This window comes from Physeter macrocephalus, chromosome 11, assembly GCF_002837175.3.
Source record: "Physeter macrocephalus isolate SW-GA chromosome 11, ASM283717v5, whole genome shotgun sequence".
NCBI lineage: Eukaryota > Metazoa > Chordata > Mammalia > Artiodactyla > Physeteridae > Physeter > Physeter macrocephalus.
The window spans coordinates 15,827,897-15,852,571 of NC_041224.1; the positions used below are offsets into that span (position 1 = coordinate 15,827,897).

The window sequence follows — 24,675 nt, forward strand, 5'->3', positions numbered from 1 at the left end:
CATGCCGCGGAGCGGCTGGGCCCGTGAGCCATGGCCGCTGGGCCTGCGCGTCCGGAGCCTGTGCTCCGCAACGGGAGAGGCCACAACAGAGGGAGGCCCGCATACCACAAAAAAAAAAAAAAAAAAACAAAAACAAAAAAAAACACCCTCACTGAACTGTTATGTGACTGATATTATTCTCCCCAATTTATATTACAACTGTATATGGTCAATATCATTCTCCTAAATAATAGTTGAGAAATTTGGGACACAAAGAAGTGAAATAGCATACCTAAGGACACCCACCTAATAAGTAAAATAACTGAATATGATGTCCATAACTTAGGTATAAGGGTAAGGAGACTGGTCAGAAGACCTAAGTTTGAGTTCTTGTTCAAGTTGGTGAGTTGAGCATATGTTTCTCCACCTCGTCCCTCCACTTTAATGGCAGTAAATAAATACAAGAGGGAATGAGAAGAAGTAGGTGACCAGAGATTTGACATAATTCTCCAGGATCATACTGATGATAAGCCAGAGTGGTGGCAGCTAAGCCCAGGACATGCTCAGGAGAAGGCTGGAACAGAGGTGGAAACTATTCTTTAAGCAGAGTTTCCAGAAGGATTTTAAGCTCAAAGTCAACATGTATCAAGAGTGGAAGTAGAAAATGAAGCAGACATCAAGGTGATGAATTGAAGGATTTCCTTCTAAACAGTTACACGAGTTGGCACATCCTCTCCTTGCGTGCAGTGATGACATTTATTCCCAAGCTAAAAACCAAGATCTATTCTGTAAAGAGATTGAAAGAAATGTCTGGAAAGAACTAAAACTTCTAAATGGTTATTAGTTCTCCCAGAGTAAACGTCTAGGGTGAGCCAGAAACTGCCAGCTTCCTTCTCAGGCATCCTAAAATGAATGTTGAAAGCCTGACAGTCAAGGGGAGGTCTACTGAGGAACTAGGCCTACTCATCTGCCATAGGAATCCATGCCATCTAGCTATATATGTTTACCTAGCCCTTCAGTCATAAAATTGATGGCTAACAAGGATCATATTTGAGATGAACTGGTAGCATAAAGGAGAAGAACTGGTATGAACAAGCAAAATAACTGAACCTGGAACAAACAGCAATAATTCAGGGAACAGAAGACAATTCAATAGATATTTTAATTAATATTCTCAAAGAGATTTAAGAAAATGAACATACAATTATGAAAAAGAAATAGAGCAAGAAAGAGTTCATGGAAAGTAAAAGTGATTGCTAAATGAAAACTAATTTAATATTTCAAAAAGGTAGAAAAAATAAAATCTAGAAAGTAAAGTAAAAAGAAAAAGAGATGAAAAATGAGAGAAGAGCTAAGAAATTCAGGGATCAATCCAGAAAGTTGAATACCTAACTGTAGGAGTTCCAGAAAGAGAAAATGCATAGCAGAACGTAGTTTTAAGCCATCATAAAAGAAAATTACTGAGTGGAAAAGTCTAAAATGGCCAACTAAGTGATGAGGTTGATGAATTAAAAGAATCACATCTAAGCACATCATCATGAACATTCAGAAGCCCACGGAGAAAGAAAAGATCTTAAGAGTTTCCGTGAGGAGAAAAGATTACCTACAAAGGTATAATAAATCAGGTTAAGATCACATTTTTCACCAGCAACAGTGAATGCTAGAAACAATATAACAATGTCTTTAAAATTCTGAGGGCAAAATGACTTTGAACCTATAATTTTATATACAGACAAACAATCAATCATGCATGAAGACAAAGACATTTTCAGACATGGGGAGACTTAGAAATTTTACCTTCCACAGATTCTGAAAAAGTATTTGAAATTGCGCTTTACGGGGTGGGAAAAAAAGAATTCTTGCAATTAGAGGAGCAGCACCCAACACACAGTTGGATCCAAAATTTCAATAATTTGAAAATATTTCCATGATAGTTATTCTGCAACAGACCTAAAGCAATTTGTACAAATTATGGGACTCCAAGAAGCATGTCTTCAACAAAAATGTAAATTTTCTTTAACAAACAATGATTGATTAAGAAGTTGGATGATCTTAGAAATAAGAAAACATAGGGTTTCTTTTTATTTCTTTAACGTGAAAAGAAAAGCAATTGGCAGCTGCATGGAGGGAAAATAGGTGAAAAGTCTCCATGCAGACATGCACAAACTAAAGGTAACATGGTTTTGTGCAACTGATCTAAAAAAAAGGGAGAGATAATCCATTGGTCCTTGAAATTTGGAACATTCTAAAAACGGCATAGATTTAGATATTCAGATTTTAATTTTTAGAAGCAGCTAATGGATAAAACACAGAAGTGGGTTTTTGGGGGTTTTTTTACTGCAGTGACAGACTGAAAATGTTACCATCTTGAATTACCTAAAAATACTGGAATAGGAGTAGGAGCGTAAAAAATGAATAGAAGATACTGTTTAAAATTGATGGATATAAAAGTCAAGGTAACCAATAGAAAAATTAAAAATATAATTAGTAAAACAATGGAGAGAGTAGAGAAAGGAAAAGTGAAATATAAAGAAGCTAAGTTTCACATTTGTCGTATCAGAGAAGCTAATGGTGATGATTTTACTCCCCAAAATTCATAATCCCTATTTTCCATTGATAATGCTCTTCATTAGAGATGTACTTCTGCCTGTACTTCCTCTCCTATGGTGCAAAGTCTGCTTCCTCCAAATTCATGTCCAAATGTTTGTGGTGTCCCTTCTGGCTTTTCCAGTCTCACTTCTGTATCCTGTGCCTCTCACTGGCAGTTTTTGAGGCAGCCCCTAACCTAACATCTTAGTCCTCACCATAAAAGACAACAGAGTGAGTCGGGAAACGCCAAACGACAAGACCTGCCAGCCACAAGCTTGAGAGAGGTAGGGGACCCACTGCATGTCATCTCAGGCATGCTGGTGAGGGAAAAAAGTGCTTTGCCCCTGAGTTTGCCTGCTATGCCTCTGCCTTTAGACTCCTGCTGTCTGTGTTTGGAAAGGGTTTCACCGTACAGGTTTAAGCCAGGGAGCAAGAAAAGCACCCAGCTGATTTTTGCAAGAAATTCCAGATTTTCAATCTCTACCTCCATTACCACTCAACTCTTTCAGTGTATTCATTCACAGCCAAGAATGGAGCAGCTGTAAATAGCTTCTTTGACTGAAATCTCATCAGAGAAGCTGGAAAGCCCAAGCTCCCAGAGCTAAGGGAGGACCCGGCAGGAAGGTCAAAACTGAAAGAAGGAGGAAAGAAAAATGGAAAGTAAAGAAAACGAAAATACAGCCACAATCTACATAGCACTACAGGGCTAGAAATTTGTAAAGCCGTTAACATGTTTCTATATTTTAACCATTTATTGAGCACCTTCTACATCCCTTACACTCATTTTTTATGTCAACCCCCCTGTCACTACATTCCAGCAACATTGACTTTCTTTCTGCTCGTAGAGCATTTGAAGCTCATTCCTATCTCAAGGCCTTTGTTCTCGCTGTTTCCTATCTCAAGCATGATTCCTAAGCTTAAGCTTGTTTCATGGCTGTGTCTCCTCATCCTTCATTTCTTAACTCAGAGTCACATCTTCAGAGAGGTTTTCCTTAATCACCCTGTTTACCGCAATGCGCCTTACCTCTCAGCCATTCTTTACCACATTATCATATTTAGTTTCTTACAGCATTTGTCTGTATCAAGAATTATATTTATCTTGCTTGTTTGTCATCTATGTCCCCGCACCACCAAAAAAATCCACAGGTACAGGGGTTCTTATCTGTCATTTTCACTATTATATCCTCAATACCCATACTCCTAACTAGCCAGGCGCATGTTATATACGTTATTTTTTTAAATAACACCTTCCATACATTATGCTAAGCTCTTTACATAGGTAAGATTGTTTACTCTTTACAGTGTACTCTATGCAGATAAAGAAATTGAGTCACAGAAGGAAATAACTTGCCCAATGTCACACAGTAAGTGAAAGTGGAAGCTCATAGATTCAAATCTAGGTTTATAATCCTAAAACCCTTCTTCTTAGACACGATTCCATACTTCCTGAAATATGCAAGGCACTTTCAAGAGGCAGTGAATATGGGAAGTCATGAAATGTGGTCCTTGCATTTGAAGGACCTGTAGAACTGGTTGGGGAAATAGGATGTTTACATAAGGAGACAAATTATAACAACAAGAGGCAGCTGTTCTAATGATAGTCTCTGTGATCCCCCTGCCTTCATAACCTACTAGTCATTCTGCCCCTGCCAGTAGGGTCATGGCCGGCAGCCAAAGTTTTTGGACGACTGCAGCTGAAGCTGCCAAGCATTTACAACTCTTCATTCTTACTCTTAAAATCGTTTAAAAGGAATTTTATGTGTTTCAAGCTTATCAGATACTGTTTACTTTTTCCCAAGTTTGTGTTTAAGGACCAGCTCCTTCTGAATTATGAAGACTTTGTTTTTTGTTTTGTTTTTATTTATTTTTGGCTGCGTTGGGTCTTCGGTGCTGCGCGCGGGCTTTCTCTAGTTGCGGCGAGCGGGGGCTACTCTTAGTTGCGGTGCGCGGGCTTCTCACTGTGGTGGCTTCTCTTGTTGTGGAGCGCAGGTTCTAGGCGCACTGGCTTCAGTAGCTGTGGCACACGGGCTCAGTAGTTGTGGCACACGGGCTTAGTTGCTCCGCGTCATGTGGGATCTTCCTGGACCAAGGCTTGAATCCGTGGCCCCTGCATTGGCAGTTGGATTCTTAACCACTGCGCCACCAGGGAAGCCCCAAGACTTTTTTTTGATACAGACTTCTGAAGCTGTCCCCACATGTCTCCTTCACAGGGTCTAGAAGGGCCTAGGAACGTACTATCAGGCTTTTCAGGTGATCCTGATACCCAGCCAAGTTTGGAATCAGTGAATAATGACCGTAAATTAACGTTTACTTGATGACTCGGTCTTTTTATCTGTGCCTGTTATTAAACTACAAGTTCACTGCAGCCGTAGCCAGTGCAAGTGTTGGTCACCACTTCCCTGGGTCTCAATTTCCTCGTGTGTAAAAGTAAAAATAAATTGGATTACATGATCTCTAAAATCCTTTTTACTTCTAAAATTCTAATTCTTCAAAAAGGAGCTTTCCCAGGATGTTTACTAGAACATTGTTTCCTTCAAGAATGCCCCAGTTGTTATTTGCTTCTTTCTCAAAAAAGTGGAAAGACAAATAGATTTCTAAATAACTTTCAGAGGGCTGTAATATGAGGGCCTTCCCACAAATCTAATTATTAAGTTAGTACCTGAAACAGCTTTCTCAAGTGTGCCTTATCCAGAAAAATAGTAATCTTCATCTTTCTCTTCATGAGCTTTGGTCTCATCTCTTAACATTCACAACATCATCTCTCATTTCTCCGTAATCAACACAATATACAGCAGCACGCTCGTCGTTTCTTGCCCCTGAAGCTCACATGTACTACATGTTTATGGATGGCACAGGAGGAAGTAGGCATGCATCAGTTTGTGCTGTGGTAATTTGTAAAGCCTAAACATTGTCTTCCATCGTGTAGCCATTGTTATTTTTTAAGGTTTCTTCTGACAGGATTCTAAACATTAGTAATGTTAAAAACTGTGTCTTTAAACTTGTTAAAGCCTTAAACAATGTCTATATGTCATTTTAATTATTTCTTCTAGGAAATTTCATTTATAATATGTTCAAATTATGAACAGCTTCTAGTTGAATCAACAAAGGTAAAGTGGCAAACAGAGCATTTTAGGGAATTCCCTGGTGGTCCAGTTGTTAGGATCCGAGCTTCCACTGCAGGGGGTCTGGGTTGGATCCCTGGTCGGGGAACTAAGATCCTGCAAGCCATGCAGCGCAGCCAAAAAAAAAAAATTTCATTAAAAAAACCAGAGCATTTTAAGAATATATATTGTAAGGTATTAATATTCCTTTAATGGGATAAGCTCTGCATCAGCCTGTATATAGCTTTGACTTCCTGAGATAAAGTTCTGAAATGCAAGCACAGTTAACCTATCTTTATAATGATTAAATCTTCAGGAACTTGATTCCTCACTACTTGCTAGAAAAGAATAATTCAGTTTCAACAGAACTATGAAAGTGCTTAGTGGTAAACAGAGCTTCATGAAAAAGTAAAACACTATTCCACAGCATCATAGATTGCTAACTGTTTTTCATCGTTACATTCATCTCCATTTGTTCCCTGTCCACACTCCTCTCTACCCCCTACTTTTTCCCTCTCTCCTCTCTTTGTCCCCACAGAGGTGGGCACGAACCCGTGTCCCCTGCATCAGCAGGCGGACTGTCAACCACTGCGCCACCAGGGAAGCCCTTGCAGTGATCTTATGTTCCAAACAAACAAATAGAAATGTGATCTGACAAACTCAGACTCACACACACTCACACACACACACACACACACACACACAGATACATATAGAACTCTTGAACTAGGATAGCCATAGAATAGCATTTTTATACGTGTTCCCTCTACACCAGCTGCTTTCAACCAGAGGCATTTTTGCCCCTTAGGTGATACTTGGCAATGTTTGTAGACATTTTTTATTGTCACACTGGGCAGGGAGGTTGCTACTGGCATCCTGTGGGTAGAGTCAGGGGTGCTGCTAAACATCTTACAGCGAGAAAGCCCCCACAGCAAAGGGTTATCTGGCCCCAAATGTCAATAGTTCTGAGGTTGAGACACCCTGCTCTACACAGTGGTCTAAGGCATCAAATAAGGGGACAGCCAAACTCTTCATTCCATTCCTGGCAACTGACTAGAAAAGAAACAGAAAAAACACATACCTCCACAATTCCATCTAAATCTCTTTAACCAAAACTAGTTACATGGCTACACCACAAAGCTTTTATTTCCACCCTGAAACCTCTAAGCACTTTGGAAAGGAAAGACAGATCTAGTCCCTCTATTTTTAGTTTATAAGTGGTCTTATATTCTCACTGTCCTATCCCTCTCCCCACAGTGTGAGTGAAACGCTTTGCCAGATGGTATAGGAAAGATTTTGATAATCGTTACCTCACCTATTCTGAAAATAAGTGTCTGCAGCTTCTGGCCCGATGTTTTGTGTACTTCACATGTATTAAAAAGACAGTGTGGTTACATGTTTTAGTATAGCTTGTCTTGTTTAAAAAATTATTATGAAGACAAATAGCAATCTGATATACAGCAGTATGGTCTAGGTTTTTTGTTTCCATATAGGCATATTTTGCTGCATATTGATAGCTTATAGATGATAGTAGAACTTTATAGTTGGAGAGACCATGGAATTTAATTTCCCATTTTCTAATATCACAGTTCATCAAATATAAGATGCCATTAATTGTAAGATATGCTATTACATTCTGTACCACTAAAAGAAAGTGTATGCCAATTGGAAATGACACGCCCTCAATCATTAAGACACATCTCAGTTTGAGAGACATCAAAATGTGGAAAAGGTACAACTTAGAAATGATAAAATACATTGTTTTGTACTACAATACCTTTTCTTTTTTCTGAGATAAAAGCCATGTGTCTTGTTATTCTATAAAAATCCTTCCACGATAATGTAATAAGGCATACACGTTGGAAAACACGTAAGTGGTGAGAAAACCAGGTTAAGAAAGTAAACCAACATCTTATGTAATTCTAAGTTCCCTTTTAGGTTATAAGTGCACTGGGTACTTTGCTAACTGGACAGGATTTTTTTTTAATCCTGTTTTGTCTTATTCTAAATGGGGGAAAGTTACAAGAGATATTACAATGAATAAAAATTAACTGGATTTCAATTAATTATAAGTATCAGTTAACTATAAAAGAGAAAAAGACTGCCTTTAATAAAAAGGAAGGAAACAGTGTTTTTTGGAGAAAATGATCTTGGGGTCAGATCACATTTAAGCTAATCTCTGTTTTCTATAAATTCTGCCTATAATGAAGGCAGTAAAACTAGGTGACTCCTGTGATTGCTTTGAGGCACTATAATATCCTTTGGTGTAAAAGAAAAAGTCAGTCATGGTTCCTACACTAAGTTTGGTATTGTAGAAAATGGGGCTGAGGGGGTGGGTACCTGAGGAGGACTTTTAGCCAAGAGCATTAATTTTTTCCTAAACTGAAGAAGTATTTTATAGAACAGCCTATCCACCTAAATCTTTTCATAGGTCAAGTTTTAGGAAGAAAGACTTGTTAGATGAGTAAATGCCCAGCCAAAGTAGAAATTACACCAGAGAAGGTTTCTTGCTAAAACTTGAAAAATGAATAATACTAAAAGACCAGCAAAACAAGCCAATGTACATATGTGCCATAGCTGTGCTGGGCAAGAGCCTAATGATGCTGTTGTCTGCAAAGTCTCCGAAACATAGACCCAAGACCGGTGAACTGCCTGTTTGCACATAGTGGCCATCAAGCTGCCAAAGTTATCAAAATTCCAGGGTACTATTTCAGTAATTCTGTTTAAATAACCCTGTGAACATCAATCCAGAACTGAATAGAGAAAACAAACAAGGCCCTAATGCTTCTGTCCCAACCAAGTACAAATAACACCAACAACATACTTCTTGGCACCCCAGTATATTACAATATAATCATAAAACACGGTGCATCTTGGAAAAGGGTAGCCTTAAAACCCTTAACAGTGAACAACAAACTGCTGCTTTTATGAAGTTGAAAGTAAAAATTGACTTATCCAGCAATTGAGGCCATAAAATCATTCTTGTGAGGCATGAGTTCTCTCCCCAGAGGGGAGGCCTAAACTCTTGTCATTTATTTAGCAGTCTTGAAATCCCATTTCAGCTCCCGAATGTGTGTTCTAGAAGGTGGCAAGATAATGCTGTACCACTGCTACACCACACTAAATAGCCTCCTTGGAAGTATTAACACCAACTACAGAGGTAAGTCAGACGCAGGTTGTTTTTAAACAGTAGGTAGGAGCTTCAGGATGCCTAAACATTGATTACCTTGGGGGAAATTACACAAGTGTACTGCGGCCCTTGGTTTAGAAATCTGTGAAACAGCTTCTTGTTGACTTTAAGTAAATTTCAGGTGATCTTTCAAGATCTAGAAACTCAGATCATGCTTATTCTTATTTTGAAATGGAGTTCTCATTTCCCTTAGTATATATACTTAATTCAGTGTACACCGAGAGGGCTTTCTCTAAATATCCTATGAGTAAATGACCATGATGAAGTTAAACACTGAACATATATGAACATGATCTGCATTTAAGTGAGGATACATTAACTGGTTTCAGCATAACAGTCAAAACTTCACAAGTTAAAGTGACACATTTAATTATGTACATAATCATAGACTTTTAGATTATAGGGAACCCAACAGGTCACCTAGTCCGACCCCCTTTAATTTACAGATGAGGAAACAGGATTAGAAAGGCAACTGCTGCCCATGAGAACACCATAGTCAAGGATGTGGTCCAGGCTGGGGTCAACGTCTCCTGTCTCCAAGGCCAGTATTTCCCCCATGATCCACTGTAATTACAAGCCTTCTCAATGATAGGAATGAAACTAAGTCATTATATAAATTATAAATTACTACAAATCATGTGACTTTAATACAACTAAAAGTGTTCAGTATTTAGGAAGACAGAAGCTGTGACGCAAAATATTTACTGAACTTCCTGTGTGATGACAGTTCTTCATTTAGTCTTTACAAAATCCCAAAGATACACTTTACTATTCACAGTTTAAAGATGAAATAATTGAGACTCAAAAGCCTCAATAGCAGAAGTCCATCTAAAAACTCTTTGATCTATTACCCAGGTAGACAACTCTGTCCTGTTCCTATAGGTAACCTCTTTACCACTACCAGCACCCACAAGAGAGGCAGGATATGTTTGGCCTAGAGCAAGATGGTCATTTCTCTAATACTGTGTAAATTGCCATCTGCAGAGATCTGTACCAGAATCTCTGATGGAGGTGTGTGGGCACATGTTTGTGAAGGAGAGAGAAGTAACCCCTCAGGAAACAGTGACTCAGTGACACCAATGTTAATTATGTAAGTTTCTAAAAAGGCGTTTCCACCCTATTGTGGAAAATTTATTTATTTTTGGCTGCGTTGGGTCTTCGGTGCTGCGCGCGGGCTTTCTCTAGTTGCGGCGAGCGGGGGCTACTCTTAGTTGCGGTGCGCGGGCTTCTCACTGTGGTGGCTTCTCTTGTTGTGGAGCGCAGGTTCTAGGCGCACTGGCTTCAGTAGCTGTGGCACACGGGCTCAGTAGTTGTGGCACACGGGCTTAGTTGCTCCGCGTCATGTGGGATCTTCCTGGACCAAGGCTTGAATCCGTGGCCCCTGCATTGGCAGTTGGATTCTTAACCACTGCGCCACCAGGGAAGCCCCAAGACTTTTTTTTGATACAGACTTCTGAAGCTGTCCCCACATGTCTCCTTCACAGGGTCTAGAAGGGCCTAGGAACGTACTATCAGGCTTTTCAGGTGATCCTGATACCCAGCCAAGTTTGGAATCAGTGAATAATGACCGTAAATTAACGTTTACTTGATGACTCGGTCTTTTTATCTGTGCCTGTTATTAAACTACAAGTTCACTGCAGCCGTAGCCAGTGCAAGTGTTGGTCACCACTTCCCTGGGTCTCAATTTCCTCGTGTGTAAAAGTAAAAATAAATTGGATTACATGATCTCTAAAATCCTTTTTACTTCTAAAATTCTAATTCTTCAAAAAGGAGCTTTCCCAGGATGTTTACTAGAACATTGTTTCCTTCAAGAATGCCCCAGTTGTTATTTGCTTCTTTCTCAAAAAAGTGGAAAGACAAATAGATTTCTAAATAACTTTCAGAGGGCTGTAATATGAGGGCCTTCCCACAAATCTAATTATTAAGTTAGTACCTGAAACAGCTTTCTCAAGTGTGCCTTATCCAGAAAAATAGTAATCTTCATCTTTCTCTTCATGAGCTTTGGTCTCATCTCTTAACATTCACAACATCATCTCTCATTTCTCCGTAATCAACACAATATACAGCAGCACGCTCGTCGTTTCTTGCCCCTGAAGCTCACATGTACTACATGTTTATGGATGGCACAGGAGGAAGTAGGCATGCATCAGTTTGTGCTGTGGTAATTTGTAAAGCCTAAACATTGTCTTCCATCGTGTAGCCATTGTTATTTTTTAAGGTTTCTTCTGACAGGATTCTAAACATTAGTAATGTTAAAAACTGTGTCTTTAAACTTGTTAAAGCCTTAAACAATGTCTATATGTCATTTTAATTATTTCTTCTAGGAAATTTCATTTATAATATGTTCAAATTATGAACAGCTTCTAGTTGAATCAACAAAGGTAAAGTGGCAAACAGAGCATTTTAGGGAATTCCCTGGTGGTCCAGTTGTTAGGATCCGAGCTTCCACTGCAGGGGGTCTGGGTTGGATCCCTGGTCGGGGAACTAAGATCCTGCAAGCCATGCAGCGCAGCCAAAAAAAAAAAAATTTCATTAAAAAAACCAGAGCATTTTAAGAATATATATTGTAAGGTATTAATATTCCTTTAATGGGATAAGCTCTGCATCAGCCTGTATATAGCTTTGACTTCCTGAGATAAAGTTCTGAAATGCAAGCACAGTTAACCTATCTTTATAATGATTAAATCTTCAGGAACTTGATTCCTCACTACTTGCTAGAAAAGAATAATTCAGTTTCAACAGAACTATGAAAGTGCTTAGTGGTAAACAGAGCTTCATGAAAAAGTAAAACACTATTCCACAGCATCATAGATTGCTAACTGTTTTTCATCGTTACATTCATCTCCATTTGTTCCCTGTCCACACTCCTCTCTACCCCCTACTTTTTCCCTCTCTCCTCTCTTTGTCCCCACAGAGGTTCACACACATACACACACACACACACACACACACACACACACACACACACATTTTCTTTTCAAAATGCGTCCTTTAATGGGAAATCTTAAATATGAGACATTTAGCTATATAAGTAGCAAAGCCATGCTTAGCAACAAGTTCTGGAAATAATTTGGCCAGATGTTCTTTTTGAGCCTTAATGACATCTAAATGTGAATTAATATTCCATCGATTCATCAAAATTTTCCAGTTCTCATTCATGTCAGAGTCTATATATGCAGTGATCTTTTTTTCCTTTTTTTTTTTTTTTTTTTTTTTGCAGTACGCGGGCCTCTCGCTGCTGTGGCCTCTCCCGTTGCGGAGCGCAGGCTCAGCGGCCACGGCTCACGGGCCCAGCCGCTCCGTGGCATGTGGGATCCTCCCGGACCGGGGCACGAACCCGTGTCCCCTGCATCAGCAGGCGGACTGTCAACCACTGCGCCACCAGGGAAGCCCTTGCAGTGATCTTATGTTCCAAACAAACAAATAGAAATGTGATCTGACAAACTCAGACTCACACACACTCACACACACACACACACACACACACACAGATACATATAGAACTCTTGAACTAGGATAGCCATAGAATAGCATTTTTATACGTGTTCCCTCTACACCAGCTGCTTTCAACCAGAGGCATTTTTGCCCCTTAGGTGATACTTGGCAATGTTTGTAGACATTTTTTATTGTCACACTGGGCAGGGAGGTTGCTACTGGCATCCTGTGGGTAGAGTCAGGGGTGCTGCTAAACATCTTACAGCGAGAAAGCCCCCACAGCAAAGGGTTATCTGGCCCCAAATGTCAATAGTTCTGAGGTTGAGACACCCTGCTCTACACAGTGGTCTAAGGCATCAAATAAGGGGACAGCCAAACTCTTCATTCCATTCCTGGCAACTGACTAGAAAAGAAACAGAAAAAACACATACCTCCACAATTCCATCTAAATCTCTTTAACCAAAACTAGTTACATGGCTACACCACAAAGCTTTTATTTCCACCCTGAAACCTCTAAGCACTTTGGAAAGGAAAGACAGATCTAGTCCCTCTATTTTTAGTTTATAAGTGGTCTTATATTCTCACTGTCCTATCCCTCTCCCCACAGTGTGAGTGAAACGCTTTGCCAGATGGTATAGGAAAGATTTTGATAATCGTTACCTCACCTATTCTGAAAATAAGTGTCTGCAGCTTCTGGCCCGATGTTTTGTGTACTTCACATGTATTAAAAAGACAGTGTGGTTACATGTTTTAGTATAGCTTGTCTTGTTTAAAAAATTATTATGAAGACAAATAGCAATCTGATATACAGCAGTATGGTCTAGGTTTTTTGTTTCCATATAGGCATATTTTGCTGCATATTGATAGCTTATAGATGATAGTAGAACTTTATAGTTGGAGAGACCATGGAATTTAATTTCCCATTTTCTAATATCACAGTTCATCAAATATAAGATGCCATTAATTGTAAGATATGCTATTACATTCTGTACCACTAAAAGAAAGTGTATGCCAATTGGAAATGACACGCCCTCAATCATTAAGACACATCTCAGTTTGAGAGACATCAAAATGTGGAAAAGGTACAACTTAGAAATGATAAAATACATTGTTTTGTACTACAATACCTTTTCTTTTTTCTGAGATAAAAGCCATGTGTCTTGTTATTCTATAAAAATCCTTCCACGATAATGTAATAAGGCATACACGTTGGAAAACACGTAAGTGGTGAGAAAACCAGGTTAAGAAAGTAAACCAACATCTTATGTAATTCTAAGTTCCCTTTTAGGTTATAAGTGCACTGGGTACTTTGCTAACTGGACAGGATTTTTTTTTAATCCTGTTTTGTCTTATTCTAAATGGGGGAAAGTTACAAGAGATATTACAATGAATAAAAATTAACTGGATTTCAATTAATTATAAGTATCAGTTAACTATAAAAGAGAAAAAGACTGCCTTTAATAAAAAGGAAGGAAACAGTGTTTTTTGGAGAAAATGATCTTGGGGTCAGATCACATTTAAGCTAATCTCTGTTTTCTATAAATTCTGCCTATAATGAAGGCAGTAAAACTAGGTGACTCCTGTGATTGCTTTGAGGCACTATAATATCCTTTGGTGTAAAAGAAAAAGTCAGTCATGGTTCCTACACTAAGTTTGGTATTGTAGAAAATGGGGCTGAGGGGGTGGGTACCTGAGGAGGACTTTTAGCCAAGAGCATTAATTTTTTCCTAAACTGAAGAAGTATTTTATAGAACAGCCTATCCACCTAAATCTTTTCATAGGTCAAGTTTTAGGAAGAAAGACTTGTTAGATGAGTAAATGCCCAGCCAAAGTAGAAATTACACCAGAGAAGGTTTCTTGCTAAAACTTGAAAAATGAATAATACTAAAAGACCAGCAAAACAAGCCAATGTACATATGTGCCATAGCTGTGCTGGGCAAGAGCCTAATGATGCTGTTGTCTGCAAAGTCTCCGAAACATAGACCCAAGACCGGTGAACTGCCTGTTTGCACATAGTGGCCATCAAGCTGCCAAAGTTATCAAAATTCCAGGGTACTATTTCAGTAATTCTGTTTAAATAACCCTGTGAACATCAATCCAGAACTGAATAGAGAAAACAAACAAGGCCCTAATGCTTCTGTCCCAACCAAGTACAAATAACACCAACAACATACTTCTTGGCACCCCAGTATATTACAATATAATCATAAAACACGGTGCATCTTGGAAAAGGGTAGCCTTAAAACCCTTAACAGTGAACAACAAACTGCTGCTTTTATGAAGTTGAAAGTAAAAATTGACTTATCCAGCAATTGAGGCCATAAAATCATTCTTGTGAGGCATGAGTTCTCTCCCCAGAGGGGAGGCCTAAACTCTTGTCATTTATTTAGCAGTCTTGAAATCCCATTTCAGCTCCCGAATGTGTGTTCTAGAAGGTGGCAAGATAATGCTGTACCACTGCTACACCACACTAAATAGCCTCCTTGGAAGTATTAACACCAACTACAGAGGTAAGTCAGACGCAGGTTGTTTTTAAACAGTAGGTAGGAGCTTCAGGATGCCTAAACATTGATTACCTTGGGGGAAATTACACAAGTGTACTGCGGCCCTTGGTTTAGAAATCTGTGAAACAGCTTCTTGTTGACTTTAAGTAAATTTCAGGTGATCTTTCAAGATCTAGAAACTCAGATCATGCTTATTCTTATTTTGAAATGGAGTTCTCATTTCCCTTAGTATATATACTTAATTCAGTGTACACCGAGAGGGCTTTCTCTAAATATCCTATGAGTAAATGACCATGATGAAGTTAAACACTGAACATATATGAACATGATCTGCATTTAAGTGAGGATACATTAACTGGTTTCAGCATAACAGTCAAAACTTCACAAGTTAAAGTGACACATTTAATTATGTACATAATCATAGACTTTTAGATTATAGGGAACCCAACAGGTCACCTAGTCCGACCCCCTTTAATTTACAGATGAGGAAACAGGATTAGAAAGGCAACTGCTGCCCATGAGAACACCATAGTCAAGGATGTGGTCCAGGCTGGGGTCAACGTCTCCTGTCTCCAAGGCCAGTATTTCCCCCATGATCCACTGTAATTACAAGCCTTCTCAATGATAGGAATGAAACTAAGTCATTATATAAATTATAAATTACTACAAATCATGTGACTTTAATACAACTAAAAGTGTTCAGTATTTAGGAAGACAGAAGCTGTGACGCAAAATATTTACTGAACTTCCTGTGTGATGACAGTTCTTCATTTAGTCTTTACAAAATCCCAAAGATACACTTTACTATTCACAGTTTAAAGATGAAATAATTGAGACTCAAAAGCCTCAATAGCAGAAGTCCATCTAAAAACTCTTTGATCTATTACCCAGGTAGACAACTCTGTCCTGTTCCTATAGGTAACCTCTTTACCACTACCAGCACCCACAAGAGAGGCAGGATATGTTTGGCCTAGAGCAAGATGGTCATTTCTCTAATACTGTGTAAATTGCCATCTGCAGAGATCTGTACCAGAATCTCTGATGGAGGTGTGTGGGCACATGTTTGTGAAGGAGAGAGAAGTAACCCCTCAGGAAACAGTGACTCAGTGACACCAATGTTAATTATGTAAGTTTCTAAAAAGGCGTTTCCACCCTATTGTGGAAAAATGCAGGTCTGACATTCATTTGGTGTCCTCTTCTTCTGCACGTTACTCCCCCATCAATATCATTTCCACAAGGTACTGCATTTATGTGTATCAGCCCTGTTTCCAAAGCCTCCTCGTTGCCCGTTGGATAGGTCGCTTAAGAACTCATAGAACAAAGAGTTATAAAGGTATATGGATATCGCCAAGTCTCTTTCCACGTTTTAATTGTGCAGAAACTGATTTTCAGACAGGTAATACAACCAGTCAGAGACAAAACTGGGACTTAGGGCAAAGTTCTGACTCAAGTCTAATATTCTTCTCTCTATACAACATACTTGATTATATGATTGGCCAAAAAGAGCAAGTGTCTGTCCCTTATTTGGCCAAATATATTAATTATTTCAAGCCAATACCGTGTTACATTTTTAATAACAAGGTGAAAACAAAATTGGTAACTAAGAGATAGCAGCATAGGGTAGTAGAAAGACAATACAAGCCTCATAGCTAGAGAGATGGAAATTTAATTCACGCTCCCTACTTTACTAGCTGTGTTGCCCTGGGCAAGTTGCTCAACTTGCCTGAAGTTGTAACTACCCAAGAATACTAAGAATTAAATGCAGTGGGATATTTATAAAACATCTGACACATAGTAGATGCTCAATATATATTGGTTTCCATTAATTCTAACCCACCGCAAAAGAGCTGTGCCACTCTAGCAAATTCCTTTAGCCCTTTGGGTCTCAGTTTCCTCCACTGTACAATGAGAAGAGGAAAGAAAGCAAATGAATTCCAAAATCCCTTACAGCTCATCAAATAAGAATTCCCAAACGTTCCTTTACCTTAATTTAAATTCAACGAACACTTAGCTACCTTATATTCATCCTAGGCACTAAACAGTTCCAACCACCACCAGGAATGTGTCTATGATTTCATTAGAATGGGCTCAAACTCCTTAGTACTTTAAGTTCCACACAGAAATATTAGTATACAAAAGCAAAGGACTTAACTTTGAAGAAAACTCTGCAAGGACATGACAAACCTAATATGATAGATAACAATAATTTAGGGTATACCTTAAATTGTTAGTCTCTCTGGTTTTTTTTGCTGGGATAGAAGATGAGAACTTAAGTGTTTATACGATAGGTCTATAACAAGACTCAGGAGCCATTTAGGTAAAGCACTAATGCCATTTTTGGGGGGAAAAAAAGCAATAAACTTCCCATGTGAGTCTTATACTAGGCCTTAAAATTTAAGAAACCTGTGTCATTCTGAAGCAGAGGGGAATAAAATTTATTCTGAGAGGTGTTTTACAGTGATAAGCATTAATATAAGAAGGTAGTTGACCATGTTTTCCACATTACTTTTGAATTTCATATTTCAGATTTGCATTCTCTAAAAATAAAATATAATTTAAATATTGAACCTTGTAAGTAAGACCTGGGGAAATATTAGCTGAAATAGTAACTGAAGTTAAACGAAAATCTTAACTACAAAGTTTATCCTCCTCTTCTCTTGCATGAGGAAATCATTAGCAATGGATTTTTTTTTTATTACAGATAAGGCTTTTTGCAAATAACGCTCTATAGATTCAAAATAGATTTAAAATCATGATTAGAGCCTAGTCATGGTTTCTCAGAAATTCATTTGGGGTTTACCGTTACCATACCTGTACAATATTATTCACTTATGTTATAAAATTTTAGAATACACATCTTAGGTGATAAAACATCAACAACATCAAAAACATTTGCCTTTTATGAGTATGAAGAGACAGAAAAGGCCCATTGAAATCTCTCTATACATATCTATGGCATAGTGTGAACCAGAGGCAGAAGGCCTGGATCCTATTGCTGCTGTTGTTAAAAGCTCGCTATGTGATTCTTGGACAAGTCACTTCACCTTTCTTATCTGTTTCTTTATGAAACAGGAAGAACCATCTGATCTAAGATTTCTTCCAGTTCCTATAATTAACATCTGTGGGAATCCTCAATACAGTACTTGAGGAGCATGGGACATGGGGCAAAAGTACTCACAGGAGAGCACTTATTCTGCTCTTCATGCGTGCTGCTAGGAGGAGCCAGATTCTGTAGAGAGCCAGACACTAAATGGCCTGGCTTCATGCCTTGGCTAAAGAACACCATCGATGACTATGAAGGCACTTAAAGAGACTCAGCCAGAGGAAACAATCTATTTTCTGAACATAGTCCAAAAATTAGATAGGGTCGTGTGAGCCTACACAACATGACCCCTGGTGTCTCAGCCTTTTATCTTGGCCTGCGGAAGGCCTGAGTTCATTTAGGTGACCTATGCTTTCTGAGCCTTATGAGAAATACTTCTGAAAATAAATGGTTCTCTTCCCCAGTCTCACATCTGACCCTTGAAAATACATATATTTTTATGCAGCAGCTGCAATACATGCAGCACTCCTAGAACACCTTCATGAGACAGAGTTTAGCATAGTGGTTAAAAGTGTGAATCGAGATCAAATCCCGACTCTACTGCTTAACTGCTGCGTGATCTTAGGAAAGAAGCTTAATCTCTCTGTGCTTCAGGTTCCTTTTCTGTAAAACAGGGAAACTAATAAAACCTAACTCAGGTTTGTTGTGAGGATTAATCAAGATAATACATGCAAAGCAGTTAGCACAGAGCCTAACATAAAGTATCAATATACGTTAGTAAGATGGATGAATGGATAGATCATTGGATCGATTGGTTGATCAATCTTTCAGTCCTGGGACCTGGGACTCCCTGAAAAGGCTTATGTGAAGGCCAAAAGCAGTTTTCTAGCAGTGAATGGCATCTGCAGATCTTTTCTGAGCAAATAATATAGCAAAGACTCAAAGCTGAGCTCAGCTCTTACTAATAGGATCCTGCAGAAATCAGGAGGAAATAAGATTATCCTTAAAGTAGGAAAGAGTTACTGCTGGTTTAAGACAAGATCCTTTAAAGAGGTAGACACACACAAAAAAACATTTAATATGGTCATACAGAATTAGAGAAAGGAGGTTACTTTGCATTTATACCTTCTCAAGTGTTGCCAGCATTAAAAGCCACAGAATTTTATAACTGGATGGCTCCCTAGAGACCATCTAGTTCAACTCCCTTACTTGATAGGTAAGTTGTTGAGGCCCAGAGAGATTAAGCAACTTTCTTGAGGTCATTCAGCAGTAAATAACAGTGCCAAGACAAATAAGCTTTCTGACTCCTCCCATTTGCCCACCCAGTACTCCCCCTGGTAACTTTAACCAGGTCATCATCCTGTCCTTGTTGTACCAAAAGGGCATTAAAACACACACAGGTTTCTCACTTTTGCCCAGTTTCCCAAAAAGTACAGAAGCAACCTCAACCCCCAAGACCTTCTTCCCGTTGGGAATTGGGGAGGATCCCAGTCAATCTGTGGCCTTCTCCCAGGCCCTCTTTGGAGTTTCTACTCTTTCCTTTCTGTTCCTCATGTTCACTCAACAGGGCTACTTCTAAAAGTCCCTCACCCCAAAAATCGGGCACGTCCCAGGACACCAGTTACCACCTGCTAATCTGCAAATTCTCATCTTCCCACAAATGCTATACCTTGAGGCAGGAAATGCAGAACTATTACTAAATTTTCCTCTGAGCTCCCTGAGTGAATTCAGTGAGAACTGATCCCTCCCTCCCTAGGATAACTCCACCAGGTTCGTTTATAAAGTGTGTGTAAGTGAAGGGCCAGAGAACCCTTAGGTGTGCCTAACACAGAAAACAGGAGAAAGAGGGGACCAAGGAATGGGAGATGGGCTGAGGGAGGGGGAGGTGAGTACACGGAGCGCGCCTATCAAACTGCAGAGGGTGGGTCCTAGAGACAGCTGTGCTGCCGAGACTGAGACCTGCCCAGGGGGCTGCAGTGTTGGCCTTATGCGCTCTGGTAACTGACTCACAGGCTGGCGCCTCAGACTGCACACGTAGGAGGAAGTAGGTAGAGGCTATCCCGAAGTAGCAGAAATAGCGAACTCTTTTTTTCTTCCACTCCCTTTTCTACTCTTGTGAGTTGCTCGCCACTCTGCGCCTGGCTGCCATGCCCTGAGCTTGCCGGCGTGCAGTGCATCACCCCTGACCGGGAACTCCCCTCCCTGCTCTCCCGAGGGTTAGAGAGGAACTTAGGGCATGTCTCAGCTCTACCAGGAGCTCCCGTCCCTTGCCCCTTGCAGGGGAGGTGATTTGAGAGAAAAGCAAAGCTTTTGCTGAGTGTCTGAAGCTGACAAATGCGGGGCACTTCTTGTCCCTAAGCACTTGCGCCTGCGTGGGGTGTCCCTCAGCCTGGGTCTCTGCTTTGAAGGTAGGAGGCCTAAATGTCACAGCCAGTGTTCTTTCCCCACACGCGCACCTACCCATGAAACCGGAAGGAAGGCTTTGCTTTTATCTTTTTTCCCCTCCTTACCTGAATTCCGGGACCAGGTTAGGCTGCAACCCGTAGAAAGCAGCGGAGAGAGTGACCAACCACCCGGGCTTGTAACTGCCGTTCTCGCACTCCAGATAAGGCGGAGACCATTTGACGTGGCTCTTGTCCCCGCTAAGACCGTCCCTGCGCCGCCAGCTGTGGCCCAGGCCCCGGGGCCCCTGATTGGAGCCGCGGCGGTGCAAGTGAGTCCTCCACTTGCGCCGGAGGCCGTGGAACCACTCGGTCTCCAACGTGGCGTTGGCCAGGTGGTGTGCTGAGGAGGACAGGTCCTGGAGCAGGATGCGACTCTCCTCGCGCGTGGCCTGGAGGAAGACCTGCGGGGCCGGGGCTGACAGCGACTCGGTGCTGAAGGTGATGGCCGCCCGGGAGATGCTGGGCTCACCCTCCAGGAGGCTCCGCACTAGTGCCTGGTACCACTCCAGGTCGTCCTGCAAGTTCTGCTCCCGCGACTTATTGCTCTGCAGCATCATGTTGAGGAAGTTGGTGGCGTGTGTCAGCGTGTCCAGCGCCCCGTGCAAGGAGGGATGGGAGCTGGCTAGGGCAGGCGACTTCCCCGGCAGGCCTGCCAACTCGTAGCGGCTGGAGCAGTTGGCTCGCTTCAGCTGGTGGGAGTCCCCGGTGTAGAGGTAAGAGGCCACGTCCATGGGCACCTCCTCGGCGATTTTCTGCGCCAAGATGGTGCCGTCGGTGGAGCGGCTCCAGGGAGCCGAGGGGTCCGAGGCAGAGGCGCGAGCCGGCTGCTGGGCGTGCTGCTTCGCCCTCAGGGTCTTCTCTCCAGGGGAATCGGTCCGACTTGGAGGGTCGCGGCTGGCGCCGACAGCTCCTAATCCCAGGTGAACGAGCAGGAGGCAGAAGAGTAAGGGATAAGCCATGGCTCCCCTCTGCCTCGCAGAAAGGAGAGGAGGTAACGGAAGGAGTCACTTTTTAAATTTTGGTCGTCGATCTATCAGCAGAAAGACTTTTACTAGGAGTCTTCCCCCTTTGCAGCTGGCACCCAGTCCAAAAGGACTTTAAAATAGGAATGTTCTGAAATATGCGCGGCTGACTAAGCTACCGTCACAGGAGATCAAATCACCTGTGGCAACGCTGGCTGCTCCCGCTCCACAATGGGTCGGCTCGGGATTACGCACCTCGCAGCCTTGAGCCCAGCAGGTTACGTCCCCTCTCGCCGCCGGCAGCTATAGTTCGCCTGCTTACGTCTTTCTGCCTAGCAGCTTCCACCGCCGCTCTCATTGAGGTGTGTTCAGGAGCTGCCGCCGCCGCGGCCGCCAAAGACGCTGCTCCATCGTCTCGCCCGTGGCAGGTCGTTCCCGCCTCCCGGCTCAGGCTCCTCCTCGTTCGCTTCGCCCCGAGGCGCGGAGCGCGCGCGCCCAGACCCGCACCGCGAGCGCAGCAGCTAGGGTTTCTTTTAAGGGGTTTGTCTTTCCGGAACCACGAGGGCTAGGCAGCTGGTTAATGGGAGTCTTTAAGTTTGGCCACAAACCACACTCCTGCCTCTCCCTGCTCTCGGGAGGAAAGCCGGTTTAAAGAGGCAGCTTGGCCGCAACCAAACCCTTGTAGGGCGGCTTCAAGTCGTCTTGTGCCCTGTTTGGCCGGCTCCTCTGTCAATCAGCCGACTGCCATTTGTTGGGCTGGTGCGGGAGCTGTCCAGTGCTGAACCCGAGGCGCAGGAGGAGGCGGTGGCGCGGGATGCAGCCTCGCTGAGTCCTTTCACCCACTCGCGTTCCCTGATGACTCGGGAACCTGAGGGGGTGAGAGGTGGGGTGGGCGGAGTGAAGGGAGAAGCAGAGGTTTGGTGGCTCAGAGCGAAGGAAACTTGGACGTACCGAGGAGGAGGGTGTTGGCATCTTGCATGCTTAGTAAAATCAGCCTTTCCTTTTGCCTGGAAAAGAGGAAGAAAGTAGTTTTCATTTGTGGCTTAAATCGGAGGGAAGGGACGTAGGATGGAGACGTGTCCTCCCGAGCATCTGCTCATTTTAGGCAAATTATCAAATCTTCCTCCTTGTTGTCGGTTAAAGAAATGATTAAACCCTACTTGCCGAGGTCTTAGCTATAAGGGAGTAATGGAGACATCTACCGGCTGAACTTTAAGGGGAAAATGCCATATTAAAGGAACCCCTCTGCTTGAAAGGGATGAAGGGGAACCTGTGGAAGTGTAAGCAAGTGAATATGTGGAAGGGAGAGACTATGTGCCGGGGCAGGACTCGGACTGTGAGAGAATGAGAATGAGTCTGTTGAGCGGGAAGGGAAGCCATTCTGACTGGGAGTTCCTAGAATTAATGGATGTAAGAACTAAGACATCTGGTTAACTATAGGTTGGGATGTCCCAGCCGAAGAAAGAAGAGCTGAATAAGTGTGCCAAGACCCCCCAGAATGATTGGAAAATCCCCTAACACCGTCTAATTGTTTTATTTGAAGCTTTAAGAGGGTCTTCTGACATTTTCATTCTGAAAATACTAATTAGTACTTTGGATAGGTATGGTTTTATGCACCTCCACCTTCCCTATGCACCTCCACCTTCAAATTCCCCAAGAAAGACACAAGATAGAAAGTCTCAAATTCACTTCAATTCCCAACTTAAAAAAAAAAAGTTTCCTGTGGCATCCTAAGGTAGCACTGCTTAGATTTGCTTTATCATTTCATTTTACTCTTCCTGTTGAGAAAATACCTAAGCACAAAAATTTAAGCTCCAAAAAGCAAAAGTTTGTCTGCATTGGTCACTGTAGTATCTTGAGCACCTAGAACACACAGATGCCTGGCACATAGTTGGTTCCCGCTAAATATTTGCTAAACCAGTGAATGAACCAGAAGATAATGATGATGAAGCTAATTATTTAGGAATCCATCTCCTTACCTAAGAAGAGAAGTCTGCCTGATGTGTCAGTGGTGAAGGCTTTTGGAATAAGACATAGCAACCCGTTTTCCAAACTGCAGTGTATGGTCTCCAAGGGAGTTTTTATAGCTTTGCAAAGAATGGTTATTAGATTTGTGTTTATTTACAGGTAGAGTTCATGTTCATATCTGACTTATTTAAATTTTGCTTTGCAATGTATACGCTTCTGCTAAATAAAGGTCATCCCAGTTTAATCCTCTACTATAGCACATGTGGCGGTAATAGGAGTTTCTGTTTGTTTAATTTATCAGAGTATACAACATGATTTTCTATTTAGTTGTCTAAAGACTGGTGTAATTTCATCATTAATTGATTTTTTTTAAGAAAACCTGTATAACTTACTAACAATCCTTTAAAATTTTCTAGTATTGCATTTTAAAAGGAAGATATAATTTTATTAGTCGGTCCTTCTATAAGTAATTCAATGACTTAGCATAATTGAAAGACCTGGGTTCTGGTCCTGTCATTGTTTTAAGCAAGATATATGGACACTAGCAATATATTTAAAGTTTCTGTATCTCCGGATGCAAACTGTATGTGGGCCTCATGATTTGACACTGAGGGAGTACTGAAATGACACCTGAGCCACTCTCCTGGAGTGCCAGTCCTTCCCCTCGTGCACATCTAACAAGAATGGAGCAGGCTATGAGAGGCTCTTGCAATTTGGGCATTCCCTTCAGGGGATCACCTTCAGTCTACATTGCCAAACAACAGAGGTGAACTAGTTAGGTCTAGAACAACACTGCCCTATAGAAATATAATGTGAGTCACAAGTGTGATCCACATATATAATCTCAAATGTTCCAGTAGCACATTTTAAGAGTAAAAAGAAAAAAAAGTGAAATTAAATGTAACAGTATATTTTATTTAACCCATTAGATCCAAAATGTTATTTCAATAAGTAAACAGTATGACAATTATTAATGAGATATTCTACATTTTTATACTAAATCCTCAGAATCCAATGTGTATTTTACACTCACAGCATATGGCACTTCATACTAGCTACATTTCAAGTGCTCAATAACCACCTGTGACCAGAGGCTACCATAGAATACAAGCTCTGGAAGATAGTACATTGTGGTCTAGAATGATCTAGAAAACCTAGGTTTACTCACGATAAGGTACCATGGTCCAAATGGTCTAGGAGGCCTGTCCATTTAATAGGTCTGGAGTCAAGGAAACTAACTGAGTAGATAGACAACCCTACATCTATGTTAGTGTCTGCCACTGAAGGAGATCATCCAAAAGAAGTTATTATAGGGGACCAAGATATAACACATACTCATAGCCCTCTAAGCAGACTGCAAAATTCCACAGCAACTCACAGACGTATTCATTCAACACATGATGATTTAGCCTCTGTTGTGTATCAGGCATCGTGCTTAGTACTCGGGCAAACACCTGCAT

At 41.2% G+C, this 24,675-nt stretch overlaps 1 protein-coding gene across 1 annotated transcript in view; it reads right to left on the minus strand.

The window, feature by feature from the left end:
• Positions 1 to 21,245, minus strand: part of GPR158 (G protein-coupled receptor 158) — a 333,029-nt gene extending 311,784 nt beyond the window's left edge. Inside the window, exon 1 of the mRNA XM_024129687.1 lies at positions 20,352 to 21,245. Coding sequence (XP_023985455.1) covers positions 20,352 to 21,244 — 893 coding nt within the window. The 5' untranslated portion in view covers position 21,245. The remainder of the gene's footprint in view (positions 1 to 20,351) is intronic.
• Between the last annotated feature and the right edge of the window lie 3,430 nt (positions 21,246 to 24,675).